This window comes from Carassius gibelio, chromosome A20, assembly GCF_023724105.1.
Source record: "Carassius gibelio isolate Cgi1373 ecotype wild population from Czech Republic chromosome A20, carGib1.2-hapl.c, whole genome shotgun sequence".
In the NCBI taxonomy this organism is placed as follows: domain Eukaryota; kingdom Metazoa; phylum Chordata; class Actinopteri; order Cypriniformes; family Cyprinidae; genus Carassius; species Carassius gibelio.
Window position 1 is genome coordinate 27,248,477 of NC_068390.1, and position 21,571 is coordinate 27,270,047.

Sequence of the window (21,571 nt, forward strand, 5' to 3'; positions counted from 1 at the left end):
GTCCAGCAGAGAGTGCAAGCGCTGCGTTTCTCAAACCTGTTGCTTTCCAGGAACCACAGCTGAACCTGCTGTGACCTTAAATTAATATTTGTAATAAAAAAAGATTTTTCAGCAGGTTGCATGAAGATTTTAGGGGATTTTCTCATATATATATACATATATATGTAGGCTATATATATATATACATAATTTTTTTTTGTAAACACATTGTAAAAAAATAAATGTACACATTTACATATTTTTTAAAACATATTATATATATATAATTATTATAAAATTAAATATTTGAAAAAATATATATATATTTTTTATCTTGAACACTGCGTTTTTTATTTTAGCAAAAGAAATTGGTTTACAGTGCCCTAAATATGGTTTAAAAAATGTAAAATAATTTTATTTAAATAATTTAGTTGACATTTTTTTTCAAAACTAAAACTGATTCAACTTATTCAAGTGTTTCAACTAGGTGATGTAAACACACAAACACATATATTTTTCATTTGATTAATTCTAGTTTTTGTTTAGAATTTTTCTTAATTGTAAAAGATGATGATTTCTGCCGTTCCAACACTTTTCTGATCATTTTTCTTGTCTAATGTATCAACCGAAGTTGTTCTCACGGTGGCCTGTATAAATAGATTTAGACACCAGACAGATGGCTGTAATAACAGCATGGTTTGTGTTGAGATTGTTGACAGCATCTCTGTCACGTGTAGCAGGTTTGTGTGTTGCTCACGACCATCTGAACAACACTTATGCTGAGCAAGATGGTCATGGACAAATGCTCATAATATCTCATTCCTGTAGAGCTATGTATGTGTATTGCTATAATGAATTCCTGTACTGTACTGCTTTTAAATTATGTTTTACAGAAATTAGAGTCTAATCGAAATCACCATTGAGAAAAATGAAACCAATTTAGAGAAAAAAGGGACTGAGAAAAAACACATCTCTGCAAAAGAGGAAGTGGTTGTTCGTTTCCTCTTCTTCAGGCCTTTAAATATCACACCGCATGACGTCAGTTTTTCCACTGAGAGACACTTACATATACACACATCTAAATATAATTTCATGCTTCTACAGGGGTAATAAAACAAGTTCAGGGCAGAGCGTAAAGTTAGTCACCTTATCTCACACTTTACCTCATTTTAACAACTAAATATAATTTATGCACCATGAAGTATGTCAAAGCTCACCTCAGTGACTCCCACTTTACAAATTAGGGTTGTGTTTTTAGAACAGGTTTGGTGAACATTACACTATTCACTGCCACTCACTGCTCATATTAGATCTCATTAGTCACAGATGAATCATTTAGGCCATGAAGACATGATATAACATTCACCCTGATGTGAGAACAAGGTCTCTCAACTAAACTTCAGTGTGAACAGCAGTCATTGGCTTTGTATGGGACTCCAGTCAACAGCAGGTATTTTGGCACAAGAACCTATTACACTATGATAACCTTCATTAATAAGTCATTTCATGTTATTGGATGTTTAAATCATTAGGTGTTCTAAAGGTCATTGAAATATGATTTAATACGTAAGTCATAGTTTCATGAAATCTGAATGCATTAAGTTATTATATAATGATGTTACAGTATCTGTGTGAAGTTGCCATGTTTATTCTTATATATATGAAAATGTATACTCTTTCTGTATTTTCTATTTTATTTTTAATTACTATTTTATTTTTTTGCTATTAAGTTGTTGACATAAGGACGCTGCAACATTACAATTTTGCATGTTTTAACGTTTAGTTAAATATATTTTAACATTTTTATATTTAAATTTATTTTTCAGCATTTTATTTTTTACATTTTCATTTTAATTATTTGATTTTAATTATTTTTTATGTATTTTTAAGGTGTTGACATACATAATGACCCCCCCAAAAATATATATTTTTTTTATTTTTCATTATGTATTTATTAATCATTTTTATATAAGAAGGTATCAAGTTTCACATTACACATGTTTCACCTCTTTCTGTTTGTATTTTATTTTTAATAGCTATTTTTACATTTAAGGTGTTGAAATAAGGAAGGGCTCTACAACATTCATGATTTATTTTACACTATTTTATTTTTAATTAATATAATGGTCTTTTTCATGTTTTATCTTATTTTTAAACATGGTTTCATTATTAAACTACATTCACACGTGTGTCTGGTCTCTTTAAACCATCTTCCGATTGTGTAATTTATGCAATATATTATTTTTGTGTTATCATTTTATTTTTAATGAATATTTGCATTTTTGCTTGTAAGGCGTTAACATGATTTTATTTTATTTGGCAAATTTTTATTTAGCCTATTTATAATTTTTACTTGATTGTATCATATTATTTTTAAACAAAGTATTTATTATTTTGATACGTTTTTATTTTCACTATTTATTGATTAAACACCGTATCACTCGGCATTTCAGTGCGTTCACACTCGCGTCCCGTCTCTTAATCCGGTTTCACCGAACTCTCTCCTGATTGGCTCTCAGTGACGTCACCCTGCGCTCCGCTGGTGCTCTCCGTTCCCGCGTGACCAACAGCAGTGCGGAGCTCCATTGGTTCAGGCTCACGTCAGTCTGAAGTGATACTAGTGCAGAGCTACAAACTCCAACTACATCAGAGAAGAGAGAGCAAAGCAGCTCGGGAGGAAAATGTTGCGTGTCTCGAGCGCCGGGACCAGCTGATCGATAACTGGGACTGCGTGATAAACGCGACTCCAATGTAAGTGTGAAGAACATATTTAATTGCACTGGATTGCTGAGCATTAGAGATCAGTATTGATCTATAGGATGAGTTTCATTATAGGAAATCACAAATTTAATGCCCTGAAATCACACTTCATTGCATTGCTGTGCCCAGTCATGTGTGAGGCTGAAGTTGTGATCTGGACAGATTGTGAGCTGTGCAAAGCACTCATCATCTGTAAATCGCATGCATTGTCACCGCATGAAATAATGATGATGTCTAGCCTCGGATGCAGAACCTTTACCAGATTTTATTCCCTGCACGTCCACATGCCGTGTTTGGGAACGGGCTGCCGTGTGCTCTTTTGAAATTTAATTGGGTCAGCATTTCGCTCTCGTGCATTGAGAGTCTCGTGCGATGAGAGAGGAATCTATCAGATTTCCATGCAAATCCAAATACACGTCATTCTGAAAGTTCTGCACGTCTCCTGTCGCTTGCACCTTTGCTGATTTGACTCTAATGCTCTCAGCTGAAAGCATTTTCGCAGGTTCCCCCCAAAATATGTACAAACCCCCTGCAGTCAGTGAGAACAGTCTGTCCTTATAAAATAAAGGTTCTTTACTGCTTCCATGAAGAACCTTTAACATTAGTGGAATCTCTCCATTCCACAAAATGCTCTTCACAGTGGAAACAGGTTCTTTAAGTGCTCAGGAGTTAGTTTTTTTATTATTAAAAATTTTATTTCAGTGCATTCACACTTTACATCCTGGCTCTTTAAACCAGTTTCACCAAACTGTCTTCTGACTGAATACGGTATATTTCAGATATCTCTCTGCTTGTGCTTTATTTTTAATGTTGTCGTCATAAAAAAGGACACAAAAAATCATTTTTATTGAATCTTTTAATTTTATTTTTAAAGAGTATTGTTGTTGTTGTTACTTTTTAAACACTGTATCACTTCAGTGCATTCACACTTGTGTCTGGTCTCTTTAAAACAGTTTCATCGTCTTCTGATTGCGTGCAGTATATCTTCTTTCTGTGTGTATTTTATTCTTAAAGTCTATTAAATAACCATGCAACATTGATAAATAATAATATTTTTTTTTGACACCGTGAAGGACCATGCAACATTGATACTGTTTGTATATTTTAAGCATGTGTTGTGTGCCTCCCCTACAATAATCTTAAACTCATCTGTGATTCTCGTGTGTTTCTCAGCGAGCAGCTTGCGACCGAGCGCACATCTGAGTTCTCCGTGGTGTGCCAGCCCTCTGTGGTCTCTCCATGCCTCCTTCTCCTCTAGACGACAGAATTGTGGTGGCGCTGCCAAGGCCTATACGACCTCAGGAACTCCGACTCCGCCTGGACACCAGCTACCTGGAAGCCACCGTGGGCACCGTCGGTCAGTCGACGGTCATCAGCAGCACCACCGTGGTGAAGATCCAGGCGTATATGCCCTCGTCCAGCGGCTCCACGCGCTCGCTGACGTGTGGATGCAGCAGTGCCAGCTGTTGCACGGTGAGCACCTATGAGAAGGACGGCCAGGTCAGCGCCAGCAGCCCAAACCTGAGCTCCGGAGTGGGCTATGGGGTCCCGACGGAGGCCAGTCTCACCTCCAGCCTGAGCAGGGGCGGCATGCGGGTCATCCACCCCAACGAGCTGGCCAAGAAGCTAACGCATTGCCCCTTGGGCCACCCGGTGGGGTCGGTCCCCGTCATCATCGACTGCCGGCCCTTCATGGAGTTCAACAAGAGCCACATCCGAGGCGCCGTGCACATCAACTGCTCGGACAAGATCAGCCGGCGACGGCTCCAGCAGGGCAAGATCACCGTCCTGGACCTCATCTCCTGCCGCCAGAGCAAGGACTCCTTCAAAGGGATTTTTTCCAAAGAGCTGGTGGTGTACGACGAAAGCACGGTGGACCCGGGCCGCTTGACGCCGTCTCAGCCTCTTCAGGTGGTTCTGGAGTCGCTCCGGAGGGAAGGAAAGGACCCCATCGTTCTTAAAGGTACAGTACGCCTGCTTTTTCCAGTCTGAAAAGAATATAGAGCACTCTAATCTTTCTTAGTTCAAATGCAATCTAAAGTTTCATGGATGTCAAAGGTTCTTCAAGGAGTCAATCCAATGCCATTTCTACAACATTTAGAGTTTATTTTGTGGTCTCCGAATTTTAAAAGAACCATTTGTTTTCTTAGTGTGAATGATTTTTTTTTTTTCTATAAAGAGCTTTTTGTGGGAGTCCCCAACAACATGTTTACATGCATACAAGGTCAAAAACATTTTCATTTACTGATAATATGCATTTAATTTGATGTTATTTTTTAATGACTCTCAAACGAATCGTTCGAAGATTCATCTTACATAAACACATTGTTTGCGTGATGCTACTCTGCTCTGATTGGTCAGATGACCCAGGTCTGTTGTGATTGGTCTACTGTGTACAGAGCATGTCAGAAACGGACACCCATCACCAGTAATGGAATATAGCTTATCAATAATTCATCCTATTATAATAATAATAGAGCTCCACTCAGTTCTAAACAAAGTGTTTCCACGCAGAACGTAGGCGAGCATTATGCAAATGTATTAACTTGTTACATGTGAGTTTCACAGGAATGGGGTTTGAAGTTAAAACAACTCGTTTCAGAGGTTCAGAGTTTGTTTTGAGAGATAATAACTTTATTTATGATGCACTTTCAGTTTGCATTCACTTACAGCTGCATTACACACGGCATGAAAGTTACACTGTGTGGCACTGAGAAATCCTAAAAAGAGTGTTTAAAAATAAAGGCTCCAAAAAAGGCTCCCTTTTTTCTAAATCCATTTTAAAATGTGTCTTAAAAAGTTTTAGCTATTTAAAGAATAAAATTTATATTTAGTGTAAATGCACTTAAAAAAAATCTTTAGATGTTTCCTATAATATTAAATATATGTTAAATATTTTACATAATAAGTGCTTTTTTGGACTTAAAAAAAAAGATTTAAAACACACTGGAGGCTATCCTAACTTTATTTTTGATGTTTTTTAAAGAAAAGTAAATTCTTTAGATCTTGTCAGGTTTTGGCTTTAGAAGAATCTTGAGAAAATGAACATTTTGTATTCTCTAAAACATCTTAATTTTACTCTTATGAAAATAAGAAGAAAGAGTGTTGCTTAATGTATCGTTAAGATAAATTGTAAAGTTTTTGTGAGAATGTTCAATGCATTCTAAAAAAATAATGGTTTCATTTTTTAAAGGTTAAAGGTCCTTAATGGAACCATTGATGCCAATAAAGAACCTTTATTTCTAAGAGTGCAGTTCTTGACAAATTCTTAAGATGTTCTCAAATATTTTATACAATAAGTACATCTTATTTAGATGTAAAAACAGTCTTAAGTTTACTATTAAATTAGCAAAAATAAGAAGATAGCCGTTTTGTGAACTAACCTTTGTGTTGCCTTTTTAATTTCACCAACAGTCATTTTAGTCTTGCAAAAATAGAACTATCTGAATTATTCATTTCTAGAAATGAGTCGTTATTGGACGCCTACTTTTTGTTTCGTAGGCATATGAACTTGATCCGAATTACTTCTCAAACATCAGTCTGTACTTTGAAAGACGAAGCCCCCCTCTCAGACGTGTGTGTGTCTGCTTGGAGATTTTTGGACCGTTTCTTCTGAGTAATCAGACGGGAGTTTCACTTTCTGAAACTTTTACTGTAATCCTGGGTTTTCTTGATGTGCGTTTGACACAGTTTCATCACAGATTCTCTTAAGTCATGATTGCACTCAAAAGTTTTGGGCCTCTCTTTTATTATTATTATTATTATTATTTAAAGAAGTTTTACTCGGCAAGAATGCAACAAAGTGACTTTTTAAAATGTTACAAAATAAACGCTGTTCTTTTGAACTTTCTGTTCATCTGTGAATCCTGAAAAAATAAAATGTATCGCAGTTTCCACAGAAATATTGTGCAGCACGACTGTTTTCAACATTGATAATAATCAGAAATGTTTCCTGAGCAGCAAACCAGCAGATCAGAATGATTTCTGAAGATCATGTGATCATGAGTAATGATGCAGTAAATACAGCTGTACAACATGAAAAATAAATGACATTTTACATTATATTACAATAGAAAACAGATATTTTGAATTGAAATATTTTTTTGCAATTTTTCAGTTTTTACTGCATTTTTTAAATAAAGCTTTGGTTATCAGAAGAGACTTAACTGATTCAGCAAAAGGTCAGATCATTGCTTTAATGCTAGAACAGTAGAACTGGGACTGTGCATCAACAAACTAACCGCACACAGTACAGCTACGTCTACTTCACGTTGTCGAAAGGTTTTAGGTTGTTGACTATTTGCGTCCAGGGCGTTGCATGCATGCATGTCCAGCTCGGCTCAGCTGACCTCTCGCCGGACGGCCATGTGCCACCGCGTGCTGAGCTCCTGCGGCCCTTGGCAGCAGCTGACGGAGAACAGAGAGCTCTATTCTAGCAGCGCGCGAGTCTGTTGCCATCTTTTGCCTTGTTTGGCTGTCGAGGAGAGTCGAGGGACGAGGACAGTGCGCGTCTGTCAGCTGACGTCCACTTCATGCATCTGCTCCAAAACCTAGCCATCAAAAGAGAGTTCTTTTTACACACGATGCTCTCTAAGTGTTCTTGTTTTAGCCAAATTGTACATATGTGTTGCATATAGGATAATCCCACAGTCAGGCTGCTGCTTCAGAAGTGTGGACAGTAAGGCAGCGCACTAGGTTTTGGAACGGAGCCGGTATGGAAGCGTATGCACACATTAGGACTCTGTTCCAAAACGCAGCAGTTTGAAACAGAATCTCATAAATGGTTTGGAACACTCTATAGAGGCTAAAGTATGAAAATGTGTGTTTTGTGCAAATAGCACTCCTCACACAATATGCACAAACACAACTCACTATTGATTTCAAAAAATTCAAAAAATTAATAAATAAATAACAAAAATCTTAATCACGTAATAAATATTTTTTGCAATGATTTTACAATTTACATTCTATTTTTTTCATTTAAAGTTCTAATGAATAATAATACATTTAATCATATATAATATTGTATTTTATTTTATATGATATGATTATATTATTATTAATAATGTTTTTTATACCGTATTATAAAAAGCTATATTATACTCGTTATTATTAATGAGCCTGTACTTAAATATGGATATTACATATGTAATAAAATTGTTATTATACATGCAATAATATAGGTCATGTTATATTATAATTATAATAAAAATGTTATAATTAATTATGGAAATTATATAGATTATGAAATGTAAGTGGAGATTATATTATATTAGAAAATTCTGAGGTAATTATAGTAATTATAATTTATAATACCTAATGCATATGCTTGTATTAAAATTGTTGCAATTAATTATGGAGAATATATATATATATATATATTCTCCATAATTAATTGCAACAATTTTATAATATAATAAAAAAGGAGATTAAAAAAATATTATATTATAATTTATGATACTTTATATAATAATATAATAATGTTTCTCTTCCTTCACTGAGCTAGGCGCATTGCATTCTGGGATAGCTTTCTCCTGGAAGGCTAAACGCGATGCTAATCAGGCTTCTCTTTCATTCTCATGCGCTGTGTGCATGTTAGTGAGAGTATCACGAATCTTGCAAAATCCTTGCAGATAAAATCTGTTCAAACTGCAGCCCTTCTGTGCTTCTGAATCTCCTGAGAGTCAGTATTGTCCTACTGTACATCTCATGGCCCTCTGCAGAAAAGGCCACATATTTATTAATTCCTCCATCAATCAGGAGGATCTCGGAAGTTTGTGATCTTGATCTTTAAAAAACAAAGAAAAGACCTCTTTGTTGTTTCTAGTCCTTAATGCACCAGTTTGTGAGCGGCAGACTTTCAGAACATCTGAGGAACAAATGGCGCTTGTGTAACACATTACTGTATCCATGAACACATTTGGCACTGTTGATTTCTAGTGGATCGTGCAAAACTATAACACTGTAACTATAAGTTCAACCAAAAATGAATATTGGCAGAGAATCTAGTCACCGTCAGACCATCCAAGATGTACATGAGTTTATTTCTTTATCAGATTTGGAGAAATGTAGCATTGCATCACTTGCTCATTGCAAGTGAATGGGTGCCGTCAGAATGAGAGTCCAAACAGCTGATAAAACATCAATAATCCACAAGTACGGTAATCCACAGCACTCCAGTCCATCAGTTAACATCTGGAGAAGACAGCTTTTTTTAGAGCTGTTTACACCTAGCTTGATCTGTGCAGATTTCTCTCCTGATTCAGACCAGAACACTTTTTCACTGGAAGAAGCGTTATTATTATGGGTTATAAAAGCATCGTGATGCTGGATTTGTTTCAGCTTTTGTCTTCTCCAGATGTTAACTGATGGACTGTATTATTGTGATGTTTTTATCAGCTGTTTAGACTCTTATTCTGACGGCACCCATTCACTTGCAGTGAGCACGTGATGTGATGCTACATTTCTGTTTTGAAATAGCTTTTCAAAGAAACCTGGATTTGAGTTCTTTTCAATTTGAGACTTTTAGAAACCATGTCGTGGGTTTCTATAAATGAACAAGCGTTGAAGGTGCTTTCCTGTGTGTGATTCACGAGCGATTGTGTCACGCCGTAAGAATCCCCTTCACTCAATACAGTGAGCTGTTTTCACCACTGAATGATGTCAGTGTTTCTGCAGCAGTTGTGAATGAGAGGCAGGTTAACAGGTGCTACAGGTTTCACATTTGACTAACTGAAATTTAACAGACTATAACTTCACACCCTCTATTCTTCTGATGAACGTTACAGGGGGGAAGCGCAGATGTCCAGTATGACAAGTTAAACATTTATTATAAGGGTGTTTGCTTGTTTGCTGATGCTTCTTCTGTATCTTTTGTGTTACAGCTGTTGTTTGCTCGAGGCCTCAGGTGTTTGTAGAGGTTTAACAGACAATTCTCTACAGTCTATAAAAGCTCAAAACAAGATTATATTATATGTAAAAAATAAGATATATTTATAGTAATAGAATTTATAACACCTAATATAATAATATGTAATGTTGTATTTTAAATTAAATAGTAATATTCTTATTTTTAACACATACACACACACATACACATGTGTATATATATATATATATATATATATATATATATATATATATATATATATATATATATATATATATATGTTTTAATTAATTATCGGTTTAGATAAAACCGATAAATGCTTAAATGTTAAATGCTTAAATGCAAATCATGCCTATTATACTGTAAGACATTTTTAAACTGATTATAATTGCCTAATATAATAAATAATGTTTGTATATTATATAGTAATATCATAATAGTGTTTTAAATTAATTTTAGATATTATGTTATAAAATGTACCTTTTGATTATATTATTATAAGAGATAATTATACATATTTTATTTTTTCATACCTAATATAATTATATATTTTTATTAATATTTGTAATTAATTATGGAGATTATATTATAAAATAGAAATTTAGATTATATTGTTAGACATAATTATACCTAATATAACATACAATGTAATATGATATCATATTTAATAATGTTTTAATTAATTATTGCTTTGTATGAAAGAATCTGTTAAATGCTTAAATGTATGTGTGAGTTATGGATATTATATTATATTACAAAACATATACCAATTATAATTTATAATATAATATAATATTTAATGGTGGATTTTACATTATAAAGTAATATTATAAATATAATTTTTTATTAATTATGGAATTTACTTAATTTATTGGAGATTACATTATAATATAAAACATAATTATACAAATTATATTTCATATTGCCTAATATAATAATAAATTATATTGTATTATATATTGTATAGTAATAATATATAATGATTAATAATGTTATAATTAATTATATTGATTAAAATAATTAATGATGTATACTTATTATAGAAATGTATAAAATGTCATATTTTTGCCATGTTTTTTATATGCAGTGAATTTTGAATTTATGTGATAAGCACTGACTGATCTCAGAAGATAGTATTAATCATTCAGCATTCATATATGAGACAGATCTGTAACACAATCTGGAATTTATTCAGCCTGAAATGCAAATTACATGCAAATCCTTCAGTGTGTTTGTCACCTGCCCTCAAAAACAAGTTAGGTCTCTTATGATTAGATGAATCAGCACGCAACTACTTTACATGAAAAATTAATTCTGGACAGACAACATTAAAATATTGCATGGGGCAGTTGTGGCCTAGTGGTAAGAAAGTCAGACTTGTAACCCAAAGGTCGTGGGTTTCACAAGAGCAATATATTTATTGCTCTTAATTAGGGATGCACCGATAGGATTTTTGGGGCCGATACCGATACCGATATTTGTCACCTCTTCTCTTATTTGAAATATCGGCATCAAAATAGATAGTATTTTGATCATGTTTTAAATTAGCAAAGTTCAAAAACACCTTCATTAAATAACACAAGCAGTTTTATTGCTGCATCATAAAAATTTTTCTAATGAACATGGATTAGATCCATTAAACATTCAGCAGGCCTACATAAATACAACAGAACAAAGATGCATATTAAATAAACAGTGCTTTTTAGGTACGTTTAACAGTTTTCAGGTATGTAAACAATTGTAAAATAACACGGTATAAATTAAATACATATTAATCCTTCTTTATTTAGATAATGATTACCGATAATCTTCTGATTGGTTTTTGTATACATTTTAATATTTTTTGTAAGTTCAAATATGTATGAGATCTTTGGCGGGACTCTTATTTTGACGAGTTTTCTAGTCTACAGCGCTACTATATGGGTAATAAAAGTTCCAGTAATTGCAGTTCTTCGGATTTAAAGTTTGTCAGTTTATTAAGCACCACCTGAAAAGGCATGAGATCTGTATATATTTATTTACTGCTAGTTTTAATAAGTGTTTTCCTCTGAATGTTGATGATAACAGGGAGAGAGAGTTTAATGTGGACTTCTTAATTTTATTGGAGTGAAAAAGTATGCAATAAACTTTTTTTTAAGATTTGGTCATCATTGAGATAAGGTCCGGTACACTTATGAAAGTTACAAAAGCTATTAAGTCAAGAAAATTTTGCAATCTTTTGTTATTTGATTATTATTAAAGTGCAGACAGCAGTACTAGGATTATGCAGCAGTCATTATACAGCTCAGTGCCTTCACAAAGTTAATTAATAAACCATCTGTATGTTATATCAGCCTTTTTTCGTTGTATAGCCGATATGTCAATGGTTATAACAATCGGCCGATAAATATCGGCAGCCGATATATCGGTGCAACTCCCTACTTTTTAATGAATGTTTCTGCATTTGTCTACATTTGTAGGAGGCCTCACTGGTTTCCGACAGAGCCACGATGATCTGTGTGAACACTCTCTTCATCTGGAGGAAGGACAGGACGGCAGTACCACAGTTGGTCTGTCGGGGGCGCTACCTCATTCCCTGCCCTCCACGCCGGACATCGAGAACGCAGAGCTGACGCCCATCCTCCCCTTCCTCTTCCTGGGCAACGAACGGGACGCTCAGGACCTGGAGCTCATGCAGCGGATGGACATCGGCTTCATCCTGAACATCACCACGCACCTGCCGCTCTATCACTACGACCTCGGCCTGTTCAAGTACAAGCGCTTACCTGCCAGCGACAGCAACAAACAGAACCTGCGGCAGTACTTCGAGGAGGCCTTCGAGTTCATAGGTATGACAGCAGATGACTGATACGACCAAAGGATGATGGGAAATCTCATATTTCAACCCCAAAATAGTGGTTCCTGTGGCTCAGTGGTAGAGGTTCTGGGTTTGATTCCCATGCAACACACATTCTAGTAAGAATAAAAATGTATAGCCTGAATGCACTGTAGGTCGCAATCAAAATAATAAAATTAAAATACAAATTCTGCTGAAAAAAGTAAATTAAGTCTATTTTAGGGCTAAAACATCTTTATATATTCATTGCATATATATATAATTTATAAAATAAAATAATTATAATAAAATGTTATGACATGTTTGTGTAATTAGACATAAATTAGGATTTAGAAATGAATATTAAAATTTAAAAACATTTAATGCATAATAAATTATAAATGATTGTTATATAAATTATTATAATAATATTTATTGATAATAAAGTAATAAATTATAGTTACAATCAGTGTAATTATATATATTATAAATTATACATATTTTAATACTTAAATGATCATAATTTACATTGTGTTATATAATAATATTAATAATAATAAGTACAATTTGTACAATTTATAAGAACTTTTTTATAATATAACTAGATAATATAATTAATAATTACATTATGATAATTATATATATATATATATATATATATATATATATATATATATATATATATATATAAAATTTATTGTAATAGTTATTATTAATAATAAAATAAATTACAAATGCAATATATAATGCATCTTTGTGTGTGTGTTTGTGTGTATGTATATATAATTAATAAAATCAATAATTTTAGTAAGATTATGTATATAACAAATGCAATAAATTATTATTTTAATAATTACAATTATGTAAAAATTGAATAAATGTGATTATAATTCATGCTAATATATATATATATATATATATATATATATATATATATATATGCAATGTTATGTAAAATGTTATTGTAATAATTATATATTAGCATAAATTATAATCACAGTTATTTAATATTTTCATAATAGTAATTATTAAAATAATTTATAGCATTTATAATATATATATATAATCTTACAAAAATCTCTCTCTTTTTTTGTACCGATTGAGGCACTAAAAAATAAACAGATTTTTGAGAGCAGGGACTTTAGTGACTTCACAAATGCTTCAATGCTGGAAATAAATCTTTAGGAGTATATATCTGAGAAACAGGACATAGTTTGATGAAGTGGATGTAGTGTCGTGTTTAATGTCTTCCTCTCAGGTCTTGTGTTCTTCCCTCCTCAGAAGAGGCTCACCGGGCCGGCCGCGGCCTCCTCATTCACTGTCAGGCCGGCGTGTCTCGCTCCGCCACCATCGTCATCGCATACCTGATGAAACACACCTGGATGACCATGACGGACGCATACAAGTTCGTCAAGTCCCGGCGGCCCATCATCTCGCCCAACCTTAACTTCATGGGCCAGCTTTTAGAGTTCGAGGAAGACCTGAACAACGGCATCACTCCGCGTATACTCACCCCCAAACTCTCCGGCCTCGAGACCGTCGTATAGCGTCTCCGATCCAGACGGGATATCCTTGATTGGTGGATGAGGAAGACATGTCCGGTCAGTGTTCAGCCAAACGCTGTGCTGGTGCTGGCTAACGTTCACCTGTCTGAAAACATGAGGCTCGTTTCATTGTTCTTACTCTGTTTTTATACGCCTAAAGTGGCTTCACTGTGCAATAACGTGTGTGTGATGTGTATATAACGAGCCTGTGTTTTTCATATGTTCATTTATGCTTGCTTTATACACGTTTGGACGATTTTATCTCATTAGCATCGCCGCTGACAATCAGAACAAACCTCATTTGAATGTCCTCTGAAAATAACCCAGTGCATGATCGGGATATTACGAATAGAGCTGAAGTGGTCAGTTTTATTGGTTTGCATCAACAGTTTTCATGTTGGGTTGGTCAGCGTTGCACATTCGGTCTCTTTCTGCGTCTGTAAGTGTGTGTTTGTGTGAATGGGATCCGTGTCCGTGTATATTTAACTCTCTCCTGACCTCAAGCTGGCCAGAAGGATGCTTGAGTTTCAGCTTTTTGCGCACTTGTAAGAATCGTGCCTCTCTATTGGTGCCTTAACTCATTTTCTTGTGTGTGAAGCGTGTGTTTTAATGTGCTGGAAAAGAGTCAAAAGGTTGATTCTGATCACGGTTACGACAAAGTACGTTCTTCTTTCTCATAACAGAACTAAAACGCTGTGAAACAACACAACTCGGGGCTCGAAGTGTACACAAGGACAGTTTATAATTCTTCACCTGGAGCCTGTCAATCATCCCGATTAAATGTTTTTCTGATTAATACATTTGAGTTTTTCAGCTTTACGCAAAACCTCCTGCACTCTGGCCGTACGATTTTGAAATCTTGCATATTACTGCTTTTGTTAAACTAAAAGAAGTTGTGAAATTTCAGTGAAATTGTATCCCCATGTTTGTCATTTCTATAAATATGTAAGGACTGAAAATTTGACAAAGCAAGAAGTCGACTTGAAATATTTACAAGAGATCCTCACTCTCAGTGAAAGCAGACTTATTATTATTTTTATTGTTATTATAAATCATAAAAACCCACACAAAAAATTCACACAGAAAAAAAAGCAGAAAAAATTTAATTGCAAAATGTAAACTCAAAAATTTGCGACTTTTTTTCTTGCAATCTGAGTTTACATTTAGCAATTCTGAGGGGAAAAAAGTTTGAATTGTGCAAAAAAAAGTCACAACAACTTTTTTATTACAAAGAAACATAATCGTGAGTTCATATCTTCTTTTCTTCCTAAGAATTGCAAGAAAAAAGTGACGCTTCATATCAAGCTCCTATTAGATATATCATTAAATTCAAATGTTGGAGGATGAAAACTAAATGCAAAGCACATTTTGACTATGTTAAGCTTTCCTGTAAATTAACCGCGCTATGCTAAAGGAACAGATTGTGTTTCATTCATGTTCAGCTGATGCAAAGTGTATTTTTATCTTCGAATGCTGGTTTCATGTCACTTCTGTCACACTGTGCTCGTCTGAATCCAGGATTTCAAGGACAAAGACTGTCTGGGTGCATGCGCTCAGCTGGTTTTATGGTGGACACATTCGCTAATGGATTTCTATGCATTGTTTATATTTTTGCACTGACTTAAAAAAAAAAGAAAAAAAAAAAAGAAAAAAGCTTTTTTTTACGTATGATTTTCCCTCAAAGGTGCTACGACGCTGGAGGCCTTCCACACTGTTTCTGCATGACCTGCTTCAGTAAAGTGTCTTCCTGTAAACCAAGAGCTCTCTGTAAATGTCAGAGTTCACAACACTGTTATTTTGTAATGTGGGGTTTGGAAATAAACAACAACAACAACAAAAGAAGGGTTCAGAATGACTTATGTTCATGCATTTTAAGAAAAACTGATGCATTTATGAGCATCACTGTTACTGTTGTTCATATTGTAAAAAACAAATCTCTCTCTCTCTCTCTCTCTCTCTCTCTCTATATATATATATATATATATAAATGATGATTTTAGTATCATTATAATACCATTTTAGTTTTATTATTATTCTAAATCAGTATAGTGCATGTTCCAAACTTAAATTTTTATAATTCATGACTGAAAACATTTTGTAACATGATATTGATGTACCATTTACATGGTAATGCAATGTCTGATTTTAAAATGGGTTTTGAAGGATGAATTTAGAGATTTTAAGTTTTCAGTTGATATATAACTTCTGATGATTTCTAAAATGTGATAGAGAAAAAGGCAACGAGGAAGTCTTTTTTTTAAAAACAAAGGTCAAAACTCCTGTTATAATGTAGATTTTTGAGGGTGCACTCTTGTCATAAATTAATTTATTACATTTCCTACATAATTGTTAACAAAAAACATGGGTAAAATATGTATTTGGGAGTCTTAGACCTTTCCAACGAAATATAGTTTTTCGATATTAGATTAGATTTCATTGTAATATAGTGAAATAAATGTAGGTGTCCCACAGAGCGGACAGGTGACAGTTAAAGGGTTAAATGTTCATCTTTATTACGTTTAGTTAAACGTTTAGTAATTTTGTTGTGTGTTTTTGTCATTTTTAGTAATTTACATGTATATATATTAACTGATTAAGTTTATATGTGTCTGTGTGTGTAGTTAAAAAGTTCTAAACTTCACAAATATATATATATATATATATATAATTAAATAGAAATATAAATGATAAATTACCTGAAATAAAAAAAGAATATATATTTTATTTCATATACCTATATAACAAGTAACAAAAAAGTTAAACAGCTTAATAGAAATATAAAACTACAATCAAAACGGAAACTGAGTATATGAAAATAAATAAGAGACAAATAAAAAATAAAAATAAATACTATATACAGTTAATAAGGATATATACGTATGCAAATTATTAATATATGCATTTTTTTATTTGCATGAGCAGGTGACACTTACATTTTCTAAAGAGTGTGTACAAATCTATTTTGTGTTATATATAATGTATATATATATTAAAATGTAGACAACACGAGGGGCTTTCACTCTCTCACATCTCATTTCTCTACTTCGATCAAGCTCCTAAATATCCTAAAACTCAAAGTGACCCAAATGTGAGATGTGCCTGCGCTGGGTTCTCAGGGGAGAGATCTGGGACGCTGGTTCTCTACGAGGAGGACGAGTTGAGATGTTGATGTTTGTGTGGTGGGAAATGAAGCGTATATGGCTTTAATGTCGCTCTTGTGGGCGTCTGATTCAGGGTCAGCTGTCAGAGGAACATTTATGCTACAAATATCTTAATTTAGGGTGTTTTTCCATTACCTTTTATAAAACCAATAAACACATCTCTGCCGATGTCAGACGTGGTTCAGGAGCAGGTGAGGAAAGTTACTTGAATGCATTCGAATATCGTGTTACTCCCTAAAAAAAGCAACTAATTACGTTACTAAAGTCACTTTTTATGGAAAGTAATGATTTACATTACTTTTGCATTAGTTATTAAATTTGAGTGTTTTTTTTTAATAGGCTTTAAGAAGTTCAGGAAAGCCCTTTCACACAGAAAAGTGTTATGAAAAAGTGTTTTTGCGAGTGGGCTTCACATTCAGTCTAGAACTACATAATTTTATTAGAAAGCCATGTTTTTCTAGCTTTTGTTTTCTTTCTTAAAAACACATCCCAATTACGACCTATGCTCTCAAAGTCAAATACAGAAACAATAATCTCTGAATCATCAATGAACTGACTTTAACTTTTTTTTATTTATTGTCCTCTTGCATTATTTTCCTGTTTAACACTGTAAATCTGCTTTGACAGAATCTGTATAAATAAAGGCGACTATACTGTAAAATATTTTTAAATTTATTTGTTGTACTGAATGTGTATTTATTGTTGAAATACAAAATTACTGAATAACTGTAATGAGTATTTATCTGGGAATCATTAAGAATTATTAGTTATTTTACATGATAGGTAAAAATTGATAGCCTGAATGCAGTGTAAGTCACTTTGGATAAAAGCGTCCCCTGAATGCATTAATTTAATTTAATTTAATTTAATTTAATTTAAAATTTAAAATTTAAATATATATATATATATATATATATATATATATATATATATATATATATATATATATATATATATATATATATATATTTTTTTTTTTTTATATATATACATTTTTTTATTTAATATTTGTATTTTTGTATTTTTTATTTTATTTTTTAATTTTTAATTTAAATTTTAAATTTTAAATTTTAAATTTTTAATTTTAATTTAATATTTTAATTTAATTTTAATTTAATTTTAATTTAATTTATAATTTTTTTTTGCATCGTAATGTTATTTTCATGACACATTTCATCCAAAATTCCCATTACTGTAATGCATCCAGATATTTTACTTTCTTTTGTTTTTCTTATTGCTTTTAATGATTCCCAGTTAAATTCTCCTCACTGTAACACAGCAATTATTTAATTATTTAATTTTAATAACAAATTTAATAAACATTCCTCACAACAAATAAGTATGGAAACTTATTATTATTTATAATATTTAGTGTTGCATCATGGCAGTCACAATTTGGGATTAAAGTGCTTAACTGTTATGTAAAAATAACGTATAATGCCAAAAATAATACAAGTTAATAATAGAGAATGAAAAGCAACCATGTTCTTATCAAATTCATCCAAGATCAGATGTCTAATTTTAAAGCTCTTCTCATTGTATGTTAAGAATGAACTCTTCAGAAACTACTGATGCTTAAATGAAACGTAACTGAGAACTGATTCCTGTGATCTTTAAAAAAGCAATGCATTTGCACTCGAGTTCTCTGAAGAACCTGTAAAGATGTTTAAGACTGCAACAATGTCTCTGCTTTCCTCTTTTAACCCTGATGTATACAGACAGTGTGTTTGGGCTGGTTACTGTTGCTGTGTGTGTTTGTGTCCCTCTTCAGACCGTCCTGTTGGGAATGAGATACTTTCACTCAGAAGTGGCTCTGCATGAAGCTCGCTGGGCGTCTCTGGAGACAACAGCTGCAGACTTTAACAAGCAGATATATCACACTCCAAAAATGCAACAATGAACACACGTAATCCCAAAAGGTCAGAGCAAAAATAATCAGGTCATGAGATAAAAATGGCTCTTGAAATATGAATATGTGTTAGAGGGAGCGGCGATCATTGCTCGTAGCTCGTAGTATCTACACTATTGATCAGAGACACACAGAAGTATGTTAGTGCAACAGTTATAAATTCAGAAGCAGGATTATTATAATTAACTAAAACTAGGAGAAAAAAAACTTACATTTTAAATTTGCACAAAAAAAAATGCATAGTTGCTGCAACATTAAGATAGCAAACTTAATTAAATAAAAATAAAAAAGTAATAAAAACTATACATGCATGCTTTAAAATGACTATCAAAACTTTAACTAAAATTAAAGGGTAAACTAAAAATATATATATATAAAAATCTAAATAAAAATATTAATAAAAACTAGCCTATTATCAGTGATATTAAAATTGCATTAGCAATTATTATTAAAGCATTATTAAACCTGAAAGATTATTAAACATAAGCACGTTTTATGTTTTGTTATGTAGGGATGCATTGATATAGAAATCTTTACCATTTATTTTTAGCAGACAACAACAAAAAAAGATGAATCAATATTAGTTGATTTTATATTTATTTATTATTTATTTTTTTGAAGATAGAGCGCTTATACTTCAGCTTCAGGAATCAAATCCTTATAATTATATTTGATATGTTTTATTCTTTTATTATTAATTGATTCACTTTGTTTTATTTTTAAAAGCTGCAAATAGCTGCTAATTTTTCTTTGCTAATTACTAGCTGCAAATCCATTCAATATTACTAGTCAAGTTTATCTTAATGCACAGTAGATTATATATATATATATATGTATATTAAATATTGTTTCGTCTCAAGATGCACACCAGGAATGTTTTTCTGAGACACATCTATAAAAACTAGGCATTTATTCTATTTATATTTTTATTTGTTTTATTAAATTTCTATTTGATTTAAAAATTTTGCATAGAAAAAAAAATACTCTGCCCTGACATTACTGCCATCTAATACTAAATTAGAAGCAAATGACTTGCTGCAAATCCATTCAGTATTTACAGACACCATGGTCTCAGTGTGTGTCTCACGTCTCGGTTGTTATTTTCACACTAAACAGAAATGCATCGAGCAAAAGGTGAAGTTTCTCCGTTGTAACGAGAGCCATAAAGAAAATCTGTCCTTGCATAGCTGGGAGAAATCAGTCTGCGTTTAGATGCTTCCCTCTTTAGTTCCAGCGTCTACTTTTAGCCTGAAATATGAAACGGTCACAATAAAGAGCTATTTATAAAAGCTATCTGGACATGACAACAGTACATTAACATGTCTTGTTCTGCCTCTTAAAGATCAAAACTTTTGCTGTTAAACCTGTTGCACACGGTGTTCATCTTTCAATCATCATTGCATTATTTATTCTGATCATTTAAGTCTGATCTTACTGAGACATTGCTGAGCCGATTTTTTTATACGTTCAATCGAGCCGCTTTGTTTTATAGACTCCTGTTGTGCGTTACTGTAAACACCATTTGTTTAGTCTTCACTGATCTTTTAAAAAGTACAAATAATTGACATATATGTAAAAAAAAAAAAAAAAAAAAAAAAAAAAAAAATGAGTGCGTACACCTTTAAGAGGAGTTGATCCGGAGTGTTGTTGAAAAAACCTGTACATTTGATTGTTTATGTTATCTTAAACAAAACAGACCACACTTTTCATCATTTATCATATACAGTACCGAAATACAAGTGTGTAGGAGCCAGAAACTATACTAAATATAGTAAATGTGTTCCCTCGAATAACAATTGAAGTGAAAAAGACACATAAATCAGATTAAAATGCTCATCTCTTTGCAGGACTTTACTGCCATCTAGTGTCATAACTGAGTTTTTTTTCTTTATTGTGAGGAAGTTGTTTTAGTACAGTTTCCCAAACTGGTCTTGGAATTGATCAAAAGATAATAATTTAATTAAATAAATGTTTTTTGATCTTTTATATGTTAAGAACCCTCAAAAATGATGCAACATATGATTTTAAACATTGTTAATGTTATTATCTGAATCTAATGAATTTATTTTAATTCTTATTTTATTCTTATTTATTTTTTTACACTGTTTTTCTCCCTTGAAAACCAACTTGCTCTCAAATATATTAATATATTTTATTACAGCTATATAATGTATGTGAACAAAAATTAAAATAAAATAATATTAATTATAATAATAAAAATGACAAATCCCAAGTTTTAAGAGCTTTTTGATACAGAAAATGTACAAAGTATTAAAATAGAATCTTATATAATTTTTAAAAGTGAGAAAAGCTTGTGTTAGTTTTTTATACTTTACATTTATGAAAACATAGGTTTGTTTGTTATTACACAAACTGAAAACTTAATTATGCATTAGAATTGATTTCTATTTTGGCAGAAAATCTCAGGCTCATTGCTGATGAAATATTGGGAAGATTTGAAGCTGTTTGGAAAGGGATTTATGAATTATTATTGCTCATAATGAAGGTTATTGA

The 21,571-nt window shown here is 32.5% G+C and overlaps 1 protein-coding gene across 1 annotated transcript; it reads left to right on the plus strand.

The window, feature by feature from the left end:
• Positions 1-1,319: 1,319 nt before the first annotated feature.
• LOC127938942 (dual specificity protein phosphatase 10) lies at positions 1,320-15,829 on the plus strand. Its single transcript, XM_052535869.1, has 5 exons — positions 1,320-1,429; positions 2,499-2,730; positions 3,913-4,702; positions 12,088-12,456; positions 13,725-15,829. The coding sequence occupies exons 3-5, from the start codon at positions 3,979-3,981 to the stop codon at positions 13,988-13,990; spliced, it is 1,359 nt and encodes a 452-aa protein (XP_052391829.1). The 5' UTR covers positions 1,320-1,429; positions 2,499-2,730; positions 3,913-3,978; the 3' UTR covers positions 13,991-15,829.
• Positions 15,830-21,571: the final 5,742 nt, after the last annotated feature.

Bases quoted from the DNA above. Each gene is read 5' to 3' on its own strand.
- LOC127938942 (XM_052535869.1), top strand. From the start codon at position 3,979: ATGCCTCCTTCTCCTCTAGACGACAGAATTGTGGTGGCGCTGCCAAGG. The intron at 4,703-12,087 runs GTACAGTACGCC...CTACATTTGTAG, and splicing joins GGACCCCATCGTTCTTAAAG to GAGGCCTCACTGGTTTCCGA. The intron at 12,457-13,724 runs GTATGACAGCAG...TTCCCTCCTCAG, and splicing joins GGAGGCCTTCGAGTTCATAG to AAGAGGCTCACCGGGCCGGC.